Genomic DNA, 16,037 nt, shown 5'->3' with positions numbered 1-16,037 from the left:
AACAATCCGCCTGCCTCGGCCTCCCAGAGTGCTAGGATTACAGGCGTGAGCCACTGCGCCCGGCCCGAAAATTATTTCATTATACTTCTCTTTGCATGTTCACCACTGCTTCAAATAAAACAGTATTTTACATTATATGAAGCATCTCTTTCGTCATTCTCTTAAATTTATTTTTAGTTTTTATAATACAATAGTGCCAGTATAATAGGGGCTATCCTTATGTTTAAATTCCTCTTAGTACTAAAATTTCAATTACTCTGAATTTCAATGAAAGGTTGATTCCATTTTGTAGCTTGTGCCTTTAGTTAACATGAGAATTAGCAATTGTATTTAATCTTCCTGGTGAGAAATGCAGATGAGCAGAATTTGTGAATCCTGAAGTGAGAGATGTGGGTTAATGTCCAGTAAGCTGCAAAATGTAGTTGCTGCCAGTAAAAGTCAGTATTCTAAAATAAAGCTTCCTGATTCCCTATCGACGTAGTTTACGTTTCCTACTTTCTATGGTGCTCTCTTAATCCATCAGAATAAGGGTTGAGGAAAGTGAGAGGGGAAAAATGTCAAAGCATATGGAACATTTGCTTCTTGTAAATTAGAGATTTCTAGACTTTGAAATGAGAACCAGAAGCCAGTGTTTGAGATGACTTATATTATCCTTTTACAAGGTAAATACCTCTCACATTGGATTTAAATAGGCATTGTGAACTGTTCCGAGAATAAACAAGCTAAGCTACCTCTAATTCCTACTAGTTTCTGCAAGGCAGCCCAATTCCCTTTGAGGGAAGGACAAAGAGTAAAGATAAAAGAAAAAAAATGATGACTATGAAAATCCATCAATTGTAGACTACATAGACATAGTTTATTCAAGCTGTTTGGACCAAACTAGAAAGTTCTTGGCCAATCCTGAGACTGTATTGTGGACTAAACTAGGTTTCTATTTTCAGAACAGACTGAGTGTGTGGAAATTATTCATACTTAAAATTCAAACGGGCATTGTAAATGAAGCACTGAATCACACAGTAATAGCATACAATAAATAACATTTTAATGATATGTATTTTTTTAACAGGATAAAGACTGGTCTGTTAGTGTTGAGCTTCGTCCGTGTCCAAGTGGTCAGACAGGAACATGCTTAAATAGTGTTACACTTCTCTTGAATTCTGTAAGTAATCAGCATTCTAAGGTTTATTCAAATTATATCAATCATTTCATAAATTCAAAATTTTTAAGGTTGAGGAAGCGAGGCTTTACTGTGTATATTAAAAGCATAAGTAAGATGCACAGAAAATTGAAAAAGTCTGTAGAAGAGCTGGTAGTTCCAAAGATCCTGAAGTACATAAAAATTATTATAGATACATGATTAATATGCTAATTGCGGATCAACCTCGATGAATTGTTAAACTCTGTGGACCATTTAATAAGAAAGGCAATGACATTTGTTTAGAATTTTATGTATTTGGAACTGACATTATAAGTAGAAATAGACCTAAATGGAAAGGGAGGACAACTAGCCTGTACTTTAGCACTTACAAGCTGTTTGATCTTTGGAAATCCAAGTTACCTTCTTGGGTTTTAGTTTCTGCACCTACAAATTGGAGAAGTTTCCTTTACAATCTACTACACAGAGTTTGTGTGAGAAATAATGAAGCAAAATATTAGAAATGCTTTAAAAATATTCTAAAATATAGATATTTATAAATTAATTCAATAAAATTAAACATGTTTCACAGCACAAAAATTCAGGTTTACATATTACATTAAAAATTAATACTGTAAATTAATCTGAACTAACAAAGTGTTTTAAATATTAGTCTGTTTCAGTTGACAAATACATATTCAACAGAGATGGAACAGTCACAAATGACAAGATCAGAAATCAAGGTTATTATTATTCAGGTAAGTTTAATAACAGCGTTTTAAAATAAGTGTAAGATATAGTCATTTATTCAATTTTTAAAGGTATTAAATGTTTCTGTTTTTTAACAGATCTTAAAAAGAAATTAAAAACTATTGAACATGTTAATTGTTACTAATGTTAATAATTATTTAACAGATAAAATACAGATCTTCAATGCATCTTCCTCATATCTTCAAGTAGAAACATACTGTCATGTAAAAATGCAAATACAAATCATTCCTGTGATGCAATTATATGTTTCCATGCCACCCAATCAATTTACAGACACTGTAGGTAAGTCCACTGGATATATTTTTATTCCCAAGGCTTTAACGTGACCATCATTTATTATAATTTCCTTTGTTCCTGCAATAATAACACTAAACAATAAAGCATTTTGACCTAATCTTCCCTTCCACATTGTAGTAAAATAATTCCAATTTGCTTTTCATTGTAAAGGCATTTTATTTATTGCAAAATCTATTCCCAAAAGGGTTTTTTAACAATTTAAGCACTTAAAAAATATTAAAGTAAGGCTTTTGTTTAAATGAGATTTGATAATATGTCAATATATCACTTTGTTAGTATAAATTACTAAGGCCTTGCCCTATAGTTGAATAAATGAAAATATTATGAATACAAATCTTCTGAAAATCCCATTTCAAATACAAACTGCACTATTACTTGTTTTTCTGATAGGTTACATGGTCATGTCTTTCACTGATATTTTCTGTCACAGAAATCAGTCTTACATACAGCCATGGATGTTGAACAAAATAAACAAAACAATTATGGCAAGTCCCACAAAGAGCTACTAATTTATAAATGGTACAAACTTTTGCAATGCACCTTCACTTGAGAAGGTAATATATTGACACATAGGGAAAAAATGTGCCTCATGGGTAGGAAGGACCCAGGACATATTCTCAGGTAGCTTTTGCAGGTTTTACAGGTTCTGATTTGAGCAAAGAACTCAAGTTAGGCTATGAATTCAAAAAGTTGAGTATGCTAGGAGCTGTTAAACTTTGTTCTGTGCTATTATACAGGACTCTGCGGCTCCTACAACAACAAAGCGGAGGATGATTTCATGTCAAGTCAGAATATATTGGAGAAGACATCTCAGGCATTTGCTAGCTCTTGGGAAATGACGTCTTGTCCTAAAGGAGACCCCGCTTCATGTATCAGTATAGAAAAAGGTAATATTAATTGAATATCAAACTCTGTAATTACATATTTGGTGCTAGGAATTATGTACTCACGCTGGTAATACTATGAGCATATTAGATAGTCCTGATTTTAGCTAGTGTTTGTTGTACTGTCCCAATTTTAGAGCAAACAGCAGAGAAGCAGCCTGGCTGGCTGAGCAGACCCTAGAAAATACAACTTTCACTGGGGGCTAATCTTGGTTTTCTTTTCCTATACCTACTCTTTCCCTTCTTACACACTTTTCTCCATAATTATAGAATAACAGGATCAGAAGAGACTTTGGAGATCATCTGGTTTCTTATTTTTCTCTCCTTTAATTTAGTTGTAGAAATGATCATTTTTACGTATAAATAGCAAGACTCACCCAAACTGTTGCAGGCACTTGATGACAAAGCTGTAGCTATGTCTAGGTGTCCTAACCATTGCTTTTGTATATATATAAGTAATGCAAAGCCCCAAATATAGATCCTATTAATTAAAATTTACATTGGTATGATCCAGTTTATGTTTCAGTTTACCAAAAGACTTTCATCGTTCAGTTTATTTTCACTAAAACTAATAAAGGACATGGGTGGGGTTATTATCCCATTAATACAGATGTTGATAATGGAGTCCAGAGAGGTGTAAATAAGGATGACAGATAAAGTTTCAATCCAAGTATGTTGAATCCAAGCCATGCTTTGATTATTCCTCTAGTATTGTTGATACTAATGAGTGCTTTATTTTATATTGCTTCTTTCATAAATAAGAAATGCAACGAAGCCAGGTTAAAATACATTATATTGGCATGCTAATTAGTTGTTTCTCAATTAATCCACATATTTGAAACAAATAATCTGATCAGTTTATGATAATATTTTAAAATTACTAAAGCAATTCCTTTTGAAACTTCCTCTACTAAGTTTGATTTTTAAAATGAGTGGGTAGAAGCATTAACATAAACATGGTAATACATATTTCAGGGTTTTGATTGTTATGTTATTTTGTCTTGGGGGTGTTGCAATGAAAACAATTATAGTGAGAATAGACAAAAAGAATGTATACTCATAAGAAACCAACCCAGTTTATTCTGAGCAGACTGTATGCCACCACTCTGGAGAGACATATAAATTAATTAAATTTAATTTTAAATGCAGAAAATTGCACTTTAATAAGTTTTTAGTAATATTTACATAGAAAGTGGTGATATCTGGTTACCAATTTGTCAAAATTTTAGAAATAATCCATCTGTCTTTTTAATAGAATGTTTCCTTTATTGCCAAAAATCATTAAGCAAAGCAGTTGCTACTCAGATGCTATTATATTTTTATGAATTTTATTTTTTTGTAAATTCAGTATTAGGCGAGTTATTTATAAACCAAATACCAATTAAACACTTTTCAAAAAAAATAAAATTAGTATATTTCAGTTAGTGATACTGGTTGTTCTAATACCTGACCTTCAGAAAAACGTATAGGACCTTCCAGGCTGATGAGGGAGGGGAAGCGTGTTGTGGCTGGTTTATTTACCAACTTGTCACAATTTAGCCATAAATATATATTTTAAAGTTAAAAGTCACCTAAAGATATAATCAGGTCCCCTTATTCTCATTTTTATGTAAAAACCGCATTTCAGAGAAAGGTTAATTGATTTGATAAAAACATCCAAAGTTACTAAAGACTACCTCTTAGTGTAAGATGTTTATAATTATATCATGCTATTTTTGTATATAGTGATAACAAATTAGATTTATTACAGCAAATCACTTTAAGATTATTTTAACAAACACAAAATTCTGTTAAAAATTTACATCTTTTCTTTCAATTAAAAATTTTGTGATGTTATTGATACTAAGTTTGGGCATGTTAATTTCCTTACAGAAAAGTTTGCTGAAAAGGAATGTGGGATTCTTCTTGATTCAACTGGGCCTTTTGCTTCCTGCCATCCAATTGTGAACCCTAAGCCCTATCATGAGGTGCGCGAAGGTCTAACATTAACATCTCTTTTGAGAAATACTTTGATGATATTGACAAAAGCATGTAGATATTAAACATTTCAGACAGCCATTGTCAATAGATTGAAGTACATGCTTAAATTTAACATTAGATTCCACTAATTTATTCAAGCATTAGGTATGTCAACTTAAAAAAAAAAACAGTAGCACTAGAAAATAAACCCAAATGAGGAAAATCTTGAATTTTTCTCTTTGTCTTTCCTATTTTTTTTTTATTTCAGCATATTATGGGGTACAGATGTTTAGGTTACGTGTGTTGCCCTTGGATCCCCCCCCTCAAGTCCGTGTTTCAAATATGTCCATCTTTCGGGTAGTGCGCGTTGCACTCCTTGTGTATACAATTACCTGTTCCCTCCTCCCTCCTCCCCCCTCCTCCCACCGCCCTCCCCCTTCCCCAGCATCCAATAGATGTTGTTCTGATATGTGCATTTATGTGTTGATTAGTTAATACCAATTTGATGGTGAGTACAAATGGATCCCGTTCTTCTGCTCTTGTGGTGCCCCACTTTGGATAATGGGCTCAAGTTTAATCCAGGAAAGTGTAAGTGGTGCTAGATCACTGTCATTTCTTATGATTGAGTAATATTCCATTGTAAACATATACCAAATTTTGATAATCCACTCATGGATTGACGGGCACTTGGGTTGTTTCCACATTCTTGCAATAGTGAATTGTGCTGCCATAAACATTCGGGTGCAGATGTCCTTATCGTAGAATGTTTTGTGCTCTTTTGGGTAGATGCCTAATAGTGCTATTGCTGGATCGAATGGTATGTCTATTTTTAGCTCTCTGAGATATCTCCAAATTCTTTTCCACAGAGGTTGCAAATGAGTTAATAATTCATGTGCTATTTTGAATATTTAAAAACTATTTCTAAAAGTTTCAAAGTTCAAACGTTTTTCAGGGTAGAGGAGTGGTTATAAACTGAATTATTATATCCAGTTTACCTATTCTTCTGAATAATTTCATAATGCAGTATAAATTTGTTTCTTATTTTAAAGGAATGCAAAAAATACACTTGCTCTTGTGAAAACAGTCAAGATTGCCTGTGTACGATTTTAGGAAACTATGTGAAAGCATGTGCTGAGAAGGAAACCTACATAGCAGGATGGAGAATGGGACGTTGTGGTAAGTAGGATGGAGGCTTCAGATAATCTATTTCCTTCTCAGTTTCGCTATAGTCGTGTGTGTGTGTGTGTGTGTGTGTGTGTGTGTGTGTGTGTGTGGTTTAGGCACATGTATTTATGAATTTGTACCTGATTCTTTCAAAGATGGTTTTTCTGGGTTTTTTGGAATCCTTGAGCAATCCTTGCATTTTTTTTTTTTTACTTCTTGGTTCATTTCTTTTATCTTGATTTAATATATTCACATATAAATGAGGAAAGACTATATAGGTATTCATATATAAATATCTCTTTCTGTTCGATTACTATATGCTGAGATTTAAGTAATATACTGACTGCTAATGCATTTGTAAATGATATTCTAATATTAATTTATTTTAGGAAAAAACAAATAAAAGTAAATCTATAAATTACAGGCTTGACTATCATATTTATAAAACCTTGCTTGGTTTTAAAATATTTATTGCACTACTTGAATATGATTTCACAAAAATACTTGACTACAAAAAGAAAGAAAACAACAAACTTTGTAGAAACACATCTCCTGTAGATCATACTTAACACCCTGTAGCCCATATCCTGTTAATCAATAAGACCTGTCAAGTTCACCTCCAAAATCTCTCTCAAATCCATTTCCATCTCTCTCCATCTCTGTTGCCACCAACCTAGTTCAGTAAACCACCATTTGTTTCTCTTGAGAGATTGCAATAGCTCCCTTTAATATCCACTGTTGGCTCCTTCTATTCCATTTTCCACGGAGAAACCAGGGTAATCTGTAAAGCAAAACCGAATCAAACTAACCTTATCATGTGACACTCCTAATGTCTAAAACAAGTTAATGGCTTCTCATTGCTCTAAGTCTAAAGACCAAACTCCTTAAGGGGGCCCTATAAGTTCTAACTTCTGATTCTGTCTCTGGCTTTATAGCTTTTATTTTTCTATGTGCTCTTTGAAAGAATCATCCTCCCTTCTGACTTAAGCTGTTCCCCAGACATTGAACTGCCTCTCTTTGGGCTGCCTTTCTGTGCCCCATCTACCCACCCCCTTGACTAAATGTAGGTCCTCAGCTGTACACACTTCGTATTTCCCATCTTGCTTCTTCCTGGCACATACCACAATTGTCTTCCTCCAGGAGTATAAACCACATGATAGCAGTGTATTGTCTATCCTGTTTGTGGGCCTTATCCCCAGGAGAGTGTTTAAACATACAGTAGGAACTCATTATTGACTGGAAAAAAAAGAACAACAAAAAACAATGAAAAAGCACCTTTTTTCTTAATTCATAGTCTCAATTATAGGTAATTCTCTATAATATCTGTAAACATCAAGTTCAAGTAAAATTGTTTATTTTCCTGGATGTATACATATTCATTATTTTTTGTCTCTGTACTGACAGAACACTCTTGCCCGAGTGGCCTAGTTTTCAAGTACAACGTAAAAGCCTGCAATAGTTCTTGCCGATCACTGTCAGAGAGAGATAGGAGCTGTGATGTAGAAGATGTCCCAGTTGATGGATGCACCTGCCCTGATGGAATGTACCAGAATAATGAAGGAAACTGTGTTTCAAAATCTCAGTGTGACTGCTACATAAATGACGAGGTCATGCAACCAGGCAAACTCATCCATATTGGTGATAATAAATGGTAGGCTAGCACCTATACATGATGGTTCTCTTCATCACTACTGTGTTTCAGACCCCCCTCAGCTCTTGTTGGCACTGCTGTGATAGCTAACTTGGTTGTTCATTGTTCTGTCTCTCTCTGTCTCTGTCTCATGTTTCCTGCACTGCAACAAGAATGGCTAACATAGAGCATTATTCTGATAGAGCCACCTTTATGCTCAGAAACTTTTGTGGCTGAAAGTTGCCTGAAGAATATAAACAAAGTTGCAAGTCATTTAAGTCCATCCAAAATCTGACCTCAACCTACTTATACCACATCTTCCTATTGTGCACTGTCTTCTATCCAAGCATGACTCATTGAAGTCATTGGAATATATCTTGTTCTTTCCTGTCTCACAGTTTTACATCTTATCAGCAGTATCTATTGAATCTTACTTACTCATCAAGATCCAGCCATCCTCTCCATAAAGTTTTCTCTGATGTCCGTAGAACCTTGTTTGTACATTCCTGTAATGCTTACAAGGCTATATCTTATGCTTTGGTACATCTTATGCATCTTCTGGGGACTATGTCTCATCTATCTAGCTAATTGTCCTTGAAATAATTTGATGTTTACATGTATAATTTTGCTTTATTTCCAGCGTCTGTCAGGATGGAATTCTTCAGTGCCAGATTCCCATTGATTTAACTCTACGTAAGTGCTGAAGTCATGGCACAGCTTAAAATATCTACTTTGGCTAAAATAAACAGATCAATAGGCCCTTGATTAACAATAATTTCCTTTATTCTGCAGAAAATTGTTCTGGAGGGGCTGAGTATGTAGACTGCAGTGATCCCAAGGCACAGAGTACAATTGACAGAACATGTAGCACTCGGAACATACCTACTTTTGGTGTAAGTGGCAAGGCATTAGGGTTTAGGCTTTGAAAACTTCAGGGCATAAGGAAACTAAAATTTCAGTGAAAAATAATTTGAAGGTCGTGTTATTTTTGTATATAATTTTCACTTGTCAGATGTTGACTCCAAATCTATACTTGGTATATTTATGTATTTAAATTAATGCTGATAATGTGACATGATTAGAATGGTGCTTCATGGTGTATATTTTGTATTCATTCTTGTAGGAGGACTTGCCTTGCAAACGTGGGTGCTACTGTCCAGAAGGAATGGTTCGAAATTCTAAAGGAAAATGTGTCTTTCCTGATGACTGCCCATGCTCTTTTGGTGGACAAGAATATGACCAAGGAAGTGTCACTTCAGTTGGCTGCAATGAATGGTGCTTAACAAAGGATTACAATTTTATTTGTTTTGGATATTAGAAAATATACAGTCTACTCTTATTTTCATGGGAAAGAAGAAATCATAATTTAGGATATTTGAAAAAAATAATGGTGAAATGTAGTTAGAAAAAGATGCTATGTTTTTAAAAATAGAAACTTTATATAACATCATATATAACAAATATATTATGATGAACACAACTACAAAATTTAAATCGCTATGACCATCACTGCCCTGGTGATGTGTACACTAAAAGCCCTGACTTCAGCATTATACAATTCATCCATATAACAAAAAAATCTTTTGTACTGCCTTAATCTATTGCAATTAAAAAAATTATAAAATAAAAGTGGAAACTTTATATAGCATTATATATAATGACTATCATACCTTATAATGAAGATAACTGCAAAATTTAAATCAACATGAAACATTACTTTGTGCTTCTTTACAAAAGCAGTATGAGTGTATGAATCCTGACATAGTATAATTACCACACTCTCATATTTTCCTTTTAGTACTTGCATAAAAGGGGCTTGGAGCTGTACACAAAATGAATGTCAGACTACCTGCCACATTTATGGGGAAGGTCACGTTAGAACTTTTGATGGGAAGAGTTACAGCTTTGATGGTCTCTGCCAGTATTCATTTCTTGAGGTAATTATGAGTATGCTTTATCATATTTCCATATTTCTCAATTATTACTCATTTATAGATGAGTTCTGGAGAATTTCATTTTCAAAATAGCAATTATATTAAAAAGGGCCCTTGTATGTTTCTAGAAGGCAGTAAAATGTTATACCATGTAATGCTGACTCTGGAGGCTAGGACTAGATTTCAGTGCTGGCTCCGCCATTTATCAGATGTGTGACTTTGGGCACGTTCCTTAACCTCTCAGTGTCTCAGTTTCTTTATCTGTAAAACAGGCATGAAAATAGTCCCTACTTGAAATCAAACTAGAGCACACACCAGAGTACATACTAAGGGCTCAATAAGTGTTAGATATTATTATTCCAACATCAACACCAACAGCAAAAATGACAGCTACCATTTTATGTATGCTTCTTTACCAAGCAAAGTTATATCTTTGATTGCATTTAATAATTGTAATACTTTAAGACTGGTATTATTATTCCTATGATGCAGATGATAAATTGAGGTTTAGATAGGTTAAGCAACTTCAGCTACTAAATAGAAAATGTTATATTCAAACCTATACCTGTCTGATTCCAGAGTTCATACTTGTTACATACAACTAAGCTGCTTCCTAAATAACACTTAAGGGGTGAAATTTGGATTTTTTTGTATTTATGCAAGTCTTGATTAAATATCAAGTTTCATATAAGTCTCTGAGGAAAATAACCCGCCTTTATCTAGCTATTCACAGAGGCTAGAAATAAATCTATGATTACAAACATATATAATTTAAATATTTATGTATCTATTGTATAATTCTAAACTTGTGTAGAGTAACAGAAAAAGGGCTGACTCAAAGCAAGTTAACTAGATTGGACTTGGCCAAGGCTACCTACCCATAAATGCAGTTAAACTTTTGTCTTTTGGAAGTTCCATAACATAGCATATGATGATTTATTGAGTTTAAGGCAAATATTCTCTGTGAGAATATTTGTCTGACACACTATTGCAGTTGCATTCTGTTTCTCTGATATTCATAAACTTATTACCATAATCTAATTTTAAAGGATTATTGTGGTGGTGAAAATGGCACATTTCGTATTTTGACTGAGAGTGTCCCATGCTGTGAAGATGGGCTTACATGTTCAAGAAAAATCATAGTTGCTTTTCAGGTACAGTACTACTTCTCTTTATTTACTTTTTCTCTCAAAATATGAACAGCCAATAAAACTGTTGCTGTAAATCTGTCTTTTAATTTATAGGATCAGAATGTTGTCTTGCAAGATGGTAAAGTAACAGCAATCAAAACTACAGAAAATAAAGAATGTGAACTTAAGACAAATGCATACTCCATACATACTGTTGGCCTGTACTTGATTCTGAAATTTCTAAATGGAATAATCATTATATGGGACAAAAATACAAGACTGTCTGTTATACTGGATCCAAGCTGGAATGTATGTATATCACTAATAAGTGAATAATGGGGAAGCAAAGTCATTTCTGTTACTAAAAATTAGAGACAGGTATTCTCTAATAGGTGGAGAGTGGGAGAATGGTAAGATCTCTGTTATAGTAACAAGCCTTCCACCTCTCTTCAATTTTGTCATGAGATATGAAATGTAATCAAAGATGATAAAATCTGATAAGAAAGTAAATGTGATAAATGTGAGGTATCCAATTTAACCATATTTCATTACTTGAGATTATCACATGATATGATTTTGAGGTAGTTGGTATACTTAGAATTAAATGTGTTCCTTAGAGCAGGTATTTTGAGAACACTCATGTATAATTTGAAACTAGCAAATATAATTATTTTTGGTTCTTAAGGCATTTATTCTACTTGATGCTAGATTGTTTTGCAATATGGGATACCTTAAACGGGAGTAGAAGCTTATCCACAAATTCTGGTTTCCTTCAAAATTTGGAATTTAACACACATTCATCATACAATATACATAATTGTGATATCTGTTTGTCTCTCCATCTGTCTGTCAATCACAATGTCCCTAGTACAACTCATTTTCAAATTTCCTTTTCTGATCAATATAGGGCAAAGTGTGTGGTCTTTGCGGAAATAACAATGGCGATCTCAAGGATGATTTCACAACAAGATACTCATCAGTAGCTGCTGGAGCACTGGAATTTGGAAACAGTTGGAAAACAAGTCAAGAATGTTCAGACACAGTAACTCAAAGTTTCCCATGTGACTCAAACCCATACTGCAAAGCCTGGGCTGTGCGGAAATGTGAGATCATCAGAGACAGCACCTTCAGAGACTGCCACAACAAGGTAGCACTGCTCTGAAAGCGACCACTTGCGCAGGGTTTCCTCCGAGACACTCATGCGTTGTGCTCTCCCTAGGTTGACCCAAGTGCTTACTATGACGCATGCATTGAAGAAGCCTGCGCGTGCGACATGGAGGGGAAGTACCTTGGATTCTGCACTGCTGTGGCTATGTATGCAGAGGCATGTGGTGCAGTTGGGGTCTGTGTCTCCTGGAGAAAACCAAATCTGTGTCGTAAGTGAAGTCCATATGTTGTTGTTCTTTAAAAAATGTAATTAGATAGGATTGTTTTGTTAGACAACATCCATCTTCCTCTTATATTTTCTATAAAACACATATCTTGTACTGAGAAAGGTTTAAAAACATGTTAATATTTTTGTTTATGATGTGAAAAACACCTGATTTAAAAAATATAGCACCTGGCACAGCATTTCTAGTTCACATTTGGTTTCAAGAATTCTTGTGTTCACAGGGAAAAGAATTGAATACTGATGGAGAATATTTCTTACTCATACTTAGATGAACAATGAACTGTTTACTTACCTTGGCATATTCATATGTCCTTAAACATTTACATCATATATTACTTTTGTTAAAGTTCTCACATGTTATGTTTCCTTGAAAACTTTATAGAACCCTAGTGAAGATGAACTGTAAATTGAATGTAAACTGAATCTTGATATATATGTACTGTGATAACCTTCATAGATATCAGTCAACTCCTTTCCTTCTAAGCAAGGTGTTATGAGGGAATATATGATAAATGATAAGTGTTGAAATAGAATACTCATTTTATCCAGTTTATTATGCCAAAAATTATATTGACATCTTTAGTTGTCTCATTTAGGAGCTGTTATTTTATATATTTAAAAGTTTAATTTTTCCAGAGATTTATTTTTCCAATTTAAGCTTCAACATTAAAACCATGAATCTAGACTATGACCTAAAATATCTCCAAATGGGAAAATTACTGTTTACCTTTCCACCTCAAACCAACCTTAGTGTGAGATGTCAAAAGGAAGTGCTCCTTTGAGCTTATATGCCCCCTTTTTTGTGAGCTATTTTGGCTTATATGGCAATTTAGATGAAGCCAAAAGAACTTGGTAAGATGAAATGATATACTTTAAGTCTGTGTATTAATATTGTCCAAAATCCCTTTTAAAATTGCTTTGGAAAAATGAAAGGTGAAAATTGTCATATAATGAATGAAAGTAATTTGATATAATTCAATTATAGCTGTCTACTGTGATTATTACAATGCACCTGGGGAATGCAGCTGGCATTATGAACCTTGTGGTACAGTGGCTGCAAAAACATGCAAAGATCGTGTCATTGGCCAGAAATTTTCTTCACTTTTAGAGGGTAAGACATATTTTAAGAATATCCAGGAAGTAATGAAAATGATATCGATCTTTTAAAACTGGAAAATGCTGTTAGTTTCTCCAATTCAGTGTCTTACATTCTATAATTTAAAGAATATTTATTTATCTATATTATGACATTTATATTTCTACATTAGAAACATTTTCTCTAAACATAAATTATCTGTTTAATAGCTGAAAGAGAGACAGAGAGAAAGAAAGAGAAGGAACAACTCTATGATCCTGTTGTCACTCTTTATACCTTTCATTAGACAATGTAGTTTGATGAGAAGGAAGTTTCAGAATGCAGTATATAATATAACCTTGCTTGAATGTGGCCAATTAACTGTATCTCACACTTAAACAGAATTTTATTGTTAGCATTGTGTATTTTACAGAGAAAGAACAAAAGTAAGAAAACAAGGTAATGCAGAACGTTTCCAAAAGTCACACCTGTGTTAAATCCCTAGGCTTTGGGATATTTTCAGCCCATTTTGTTATGACTTCAGTATCTACCTACTCTTGCGAAAATGGGTATCTGGAATTGGCATTCCCATTTCAAGCTATTTACCGTATTTACCATACGTATTTATGTTTTCTGTTCAACATCATGCTTGTCATTAAAGTAGCAAATCATTTAAAAATACTTTAGGAAACACACAAAAAAATTAAAGTGACCAAAATTTCTAAGTTCTTAGGTTATTTCACTGCAAAAGGATATGAATCTTGTCCTGTTTCTATATTTTCGTTATGAATGTGTTGTTTTGCTGTTATGTATTTGAGTTCATGGAATCATTTAAGTAACTTTACAAATGTATAACGAGTTTCAGAAAATAGAGATGAACTGTGGGTCGTTTTTACGTACAGGTTGTTACGCTAAGTGCCCAGACAGTGCCCCCTATCTGGACGAGAACACCATGAAGTGTGTCAGTTTAACTGAGTGCAGCTGCTTCTATAATGATATCATACCAGCAGGGGGAGTGATTGAAGATAATTGTGGAAGAACCTGGTATATTCTCTACTAACTTTCCAATAAGCAATTCTAATTTTTATATTTTCATTTAGAAAAAAGTATGTATGTATTATATTAATAATGAATATTATATATTTTTAAATAATTTTTGATCCTGCCATTTCTAAATGAGAAGGCTAGCTTTAGGTTTAGTTTTATATCAGTTGTGTTAGCTATTTTGTATTGCCAGAAAACCCACATATCAACAAATGATTTGTTGAATCTTAATAATGCGGAAGACAGGACAGAAAATATCAGATGTAGCTTTAGGGAAAAAAGAAAGTTTTAATTTTGCAAATGTAAAATCATGTTTACAGGCTTTCAAACAGTTACACGGAAGCAAATCGATGGAGTCATACTAGAATAGCATGACCATCAAATAACATCATGTTTGAAACCGCTAATGTAAGAATGAACTTTGCAGCTTGACTGTAAACCATTTCTTAAGGAGCCAAGAACTCTTTAGTGAAATGACTGGGAATAATAGTACATGAAAAAAGCAATTCGAACTGATAGTATGTTTCTGGGGAAGCAATTATTTACTTTTATTTGACTCTGTTTGATTTTCACTGTTAGACAATATGCCATTAGGAGTCAAAATTTCAAACTCATTCTTTTTCTTTTTAAATTTAACTTTCAGCTATTGTATTGCAGGAGAGTTGGTGTGCAGTGGTGAGTCATTACATTTTACACTAATCGGTTTAGGAAAGATCAGATAAGGGTTTTGGGATCTTTTTTAAGACCATCAACACCAGAGAAGCAGGTACTTAATGCTCTAGACTGCCCCTCAGGGGATTGGCACAATCCATCCCTGTGTGATTGTTCATGGCCGGTCACTCTTCAAAACCGGTGCCGCCAAGACATTTTGAACAACTGTCAAATGGGGCAATGGCTGATACACATGAGGGCTTCTCCTGCTGCATGTGTACCCCTGCCTATCTGTAGGTTTTGGGAATTGAGGGAGTGAGCATCAGTCAAAATTGTTTAATGAAGGGACGGCATAGAAAGTGAGAATCAATATAGAAAGAATTAAATAATCGAAGGATTACTTTTGAGCAACACATATCTTAAAAGGAAATCCCCATAAGCTTCGAAAGCATACATGACCTACTCCTTTTTTTTATTAGGAAGTGGAAGAAGTAAAATAAAAAAGAGATGACTTATAGACAAGTTGAGATGTAGAATTTTTTTTTTATTTATTTATTATTCCAGGGTTTTGTGAGGGTACAAACACTGTAGTTACACTTTATGTCTTTGCCTCGCCCAAAGGCCTGCCCTTCCCTCCCTTTAGTGCTCCCCGTGTCCTTTAGTTGTAGATTTGCCCCCCCATGAGATGTAGAATTTTTAAAAGATTTTTCAATTCCTGCCAATAATAGTAATTTATGATTATTTCAGACACTGTTCCTACAAATTCAACGTTTGCAGGTAAAATCATCATTATTAGGTTTTAAGTGTGTATTCTGGTTTCTTTTTGGATAATCCTTTATAGTTTCACATGAGTCTGTGCCGATAAAATATATGCTGGCTAATCTGCTGATATAAAAATTTTAAACTAAATTAATAGTTACTAGAAAATATGTCAAAATATTATTTCATTATATTCCTGTGAATCAATGAA

At 33.8% G+C, this 16,037-nt stretch overlaps 1 protein-coding gene across 1 annotated transcript in view; it reads left to right on the top strand.

The window, feature by feature from the left end:
* The window catches only part of MUC19 (mucin 19, oligomeric), a 151,205-nt gene that overhangs the window by 41,642 nt on the left and 93,526 nt on the right, over positions 1 to 16,037 (top strand). The window contains 19 exon segments of the mRNA XM_012638394.1: positions 1,067 to 1,159; positions 1,809 to 1,893; positions 2,051 to 2,188; positions 2,941 to 3,090; positions 4,960 to 5,054; positions 6,096 to 6,222; positions 7,615 to 7,861; positions 8,481 to 8,533; positions 8,633 to 8,733; positions 8,964 to 9,115; positions 9,639 to 9,777; positions 10,824 to 10,928; positions 11,019 to 11,213; positions 11,812 to 12,051; positions 12,124 to 12,280; positions 13,283 to 13,408; positions 14,275 to 14,416; positions 15,060 to 15,091; positions 15,815 to 15,844. Coding sequence (XP_012493848.1) covers positions 1,067 to 1,159; positions 1,809 to 1,893; positions 2,051 to 2,188; positions 2,941 to 3,090; positions 4,960 to 5,054; positions 6,096 to 6,222; positions 7,615 to 7,861; positions 8,481 to 8,533; positions 8,633 to 8,733; positions 8,964 to 9,115; positions 9,639 to 9,777; positions 10,824 to 10,928; positions 11,019 to 11,213; positions 11,812 to 12,051; positions 12,124 to 12,280; positions 13,283 to 13,408; positions 14,275 to 14,416; positions 15,060 to 15,091; positions 15,815 to 15,844 — 2,407 coding nt within the window.

This window comes from Propithecus coquereli, unplaced genomic scaffold, assembly GCF_000956105.1.
Source record: "Propithecus coquereli isolate 6110/MARCELLA unplaced genomic scaffold, Pcoq_1.0 Scaffold13, whole genome shotgun sequence".
NCBI classification, from domain to species: Eukaryota; Metazoa; Chordata; class Mammalia; order Primates; family Indriidae; genus Propithecus; species Propithecus coquereli.
Note: the sequence above shows the minus strand (reverse complement) of the source record. Positions and strands in the feature narration are given on the sequence as shown.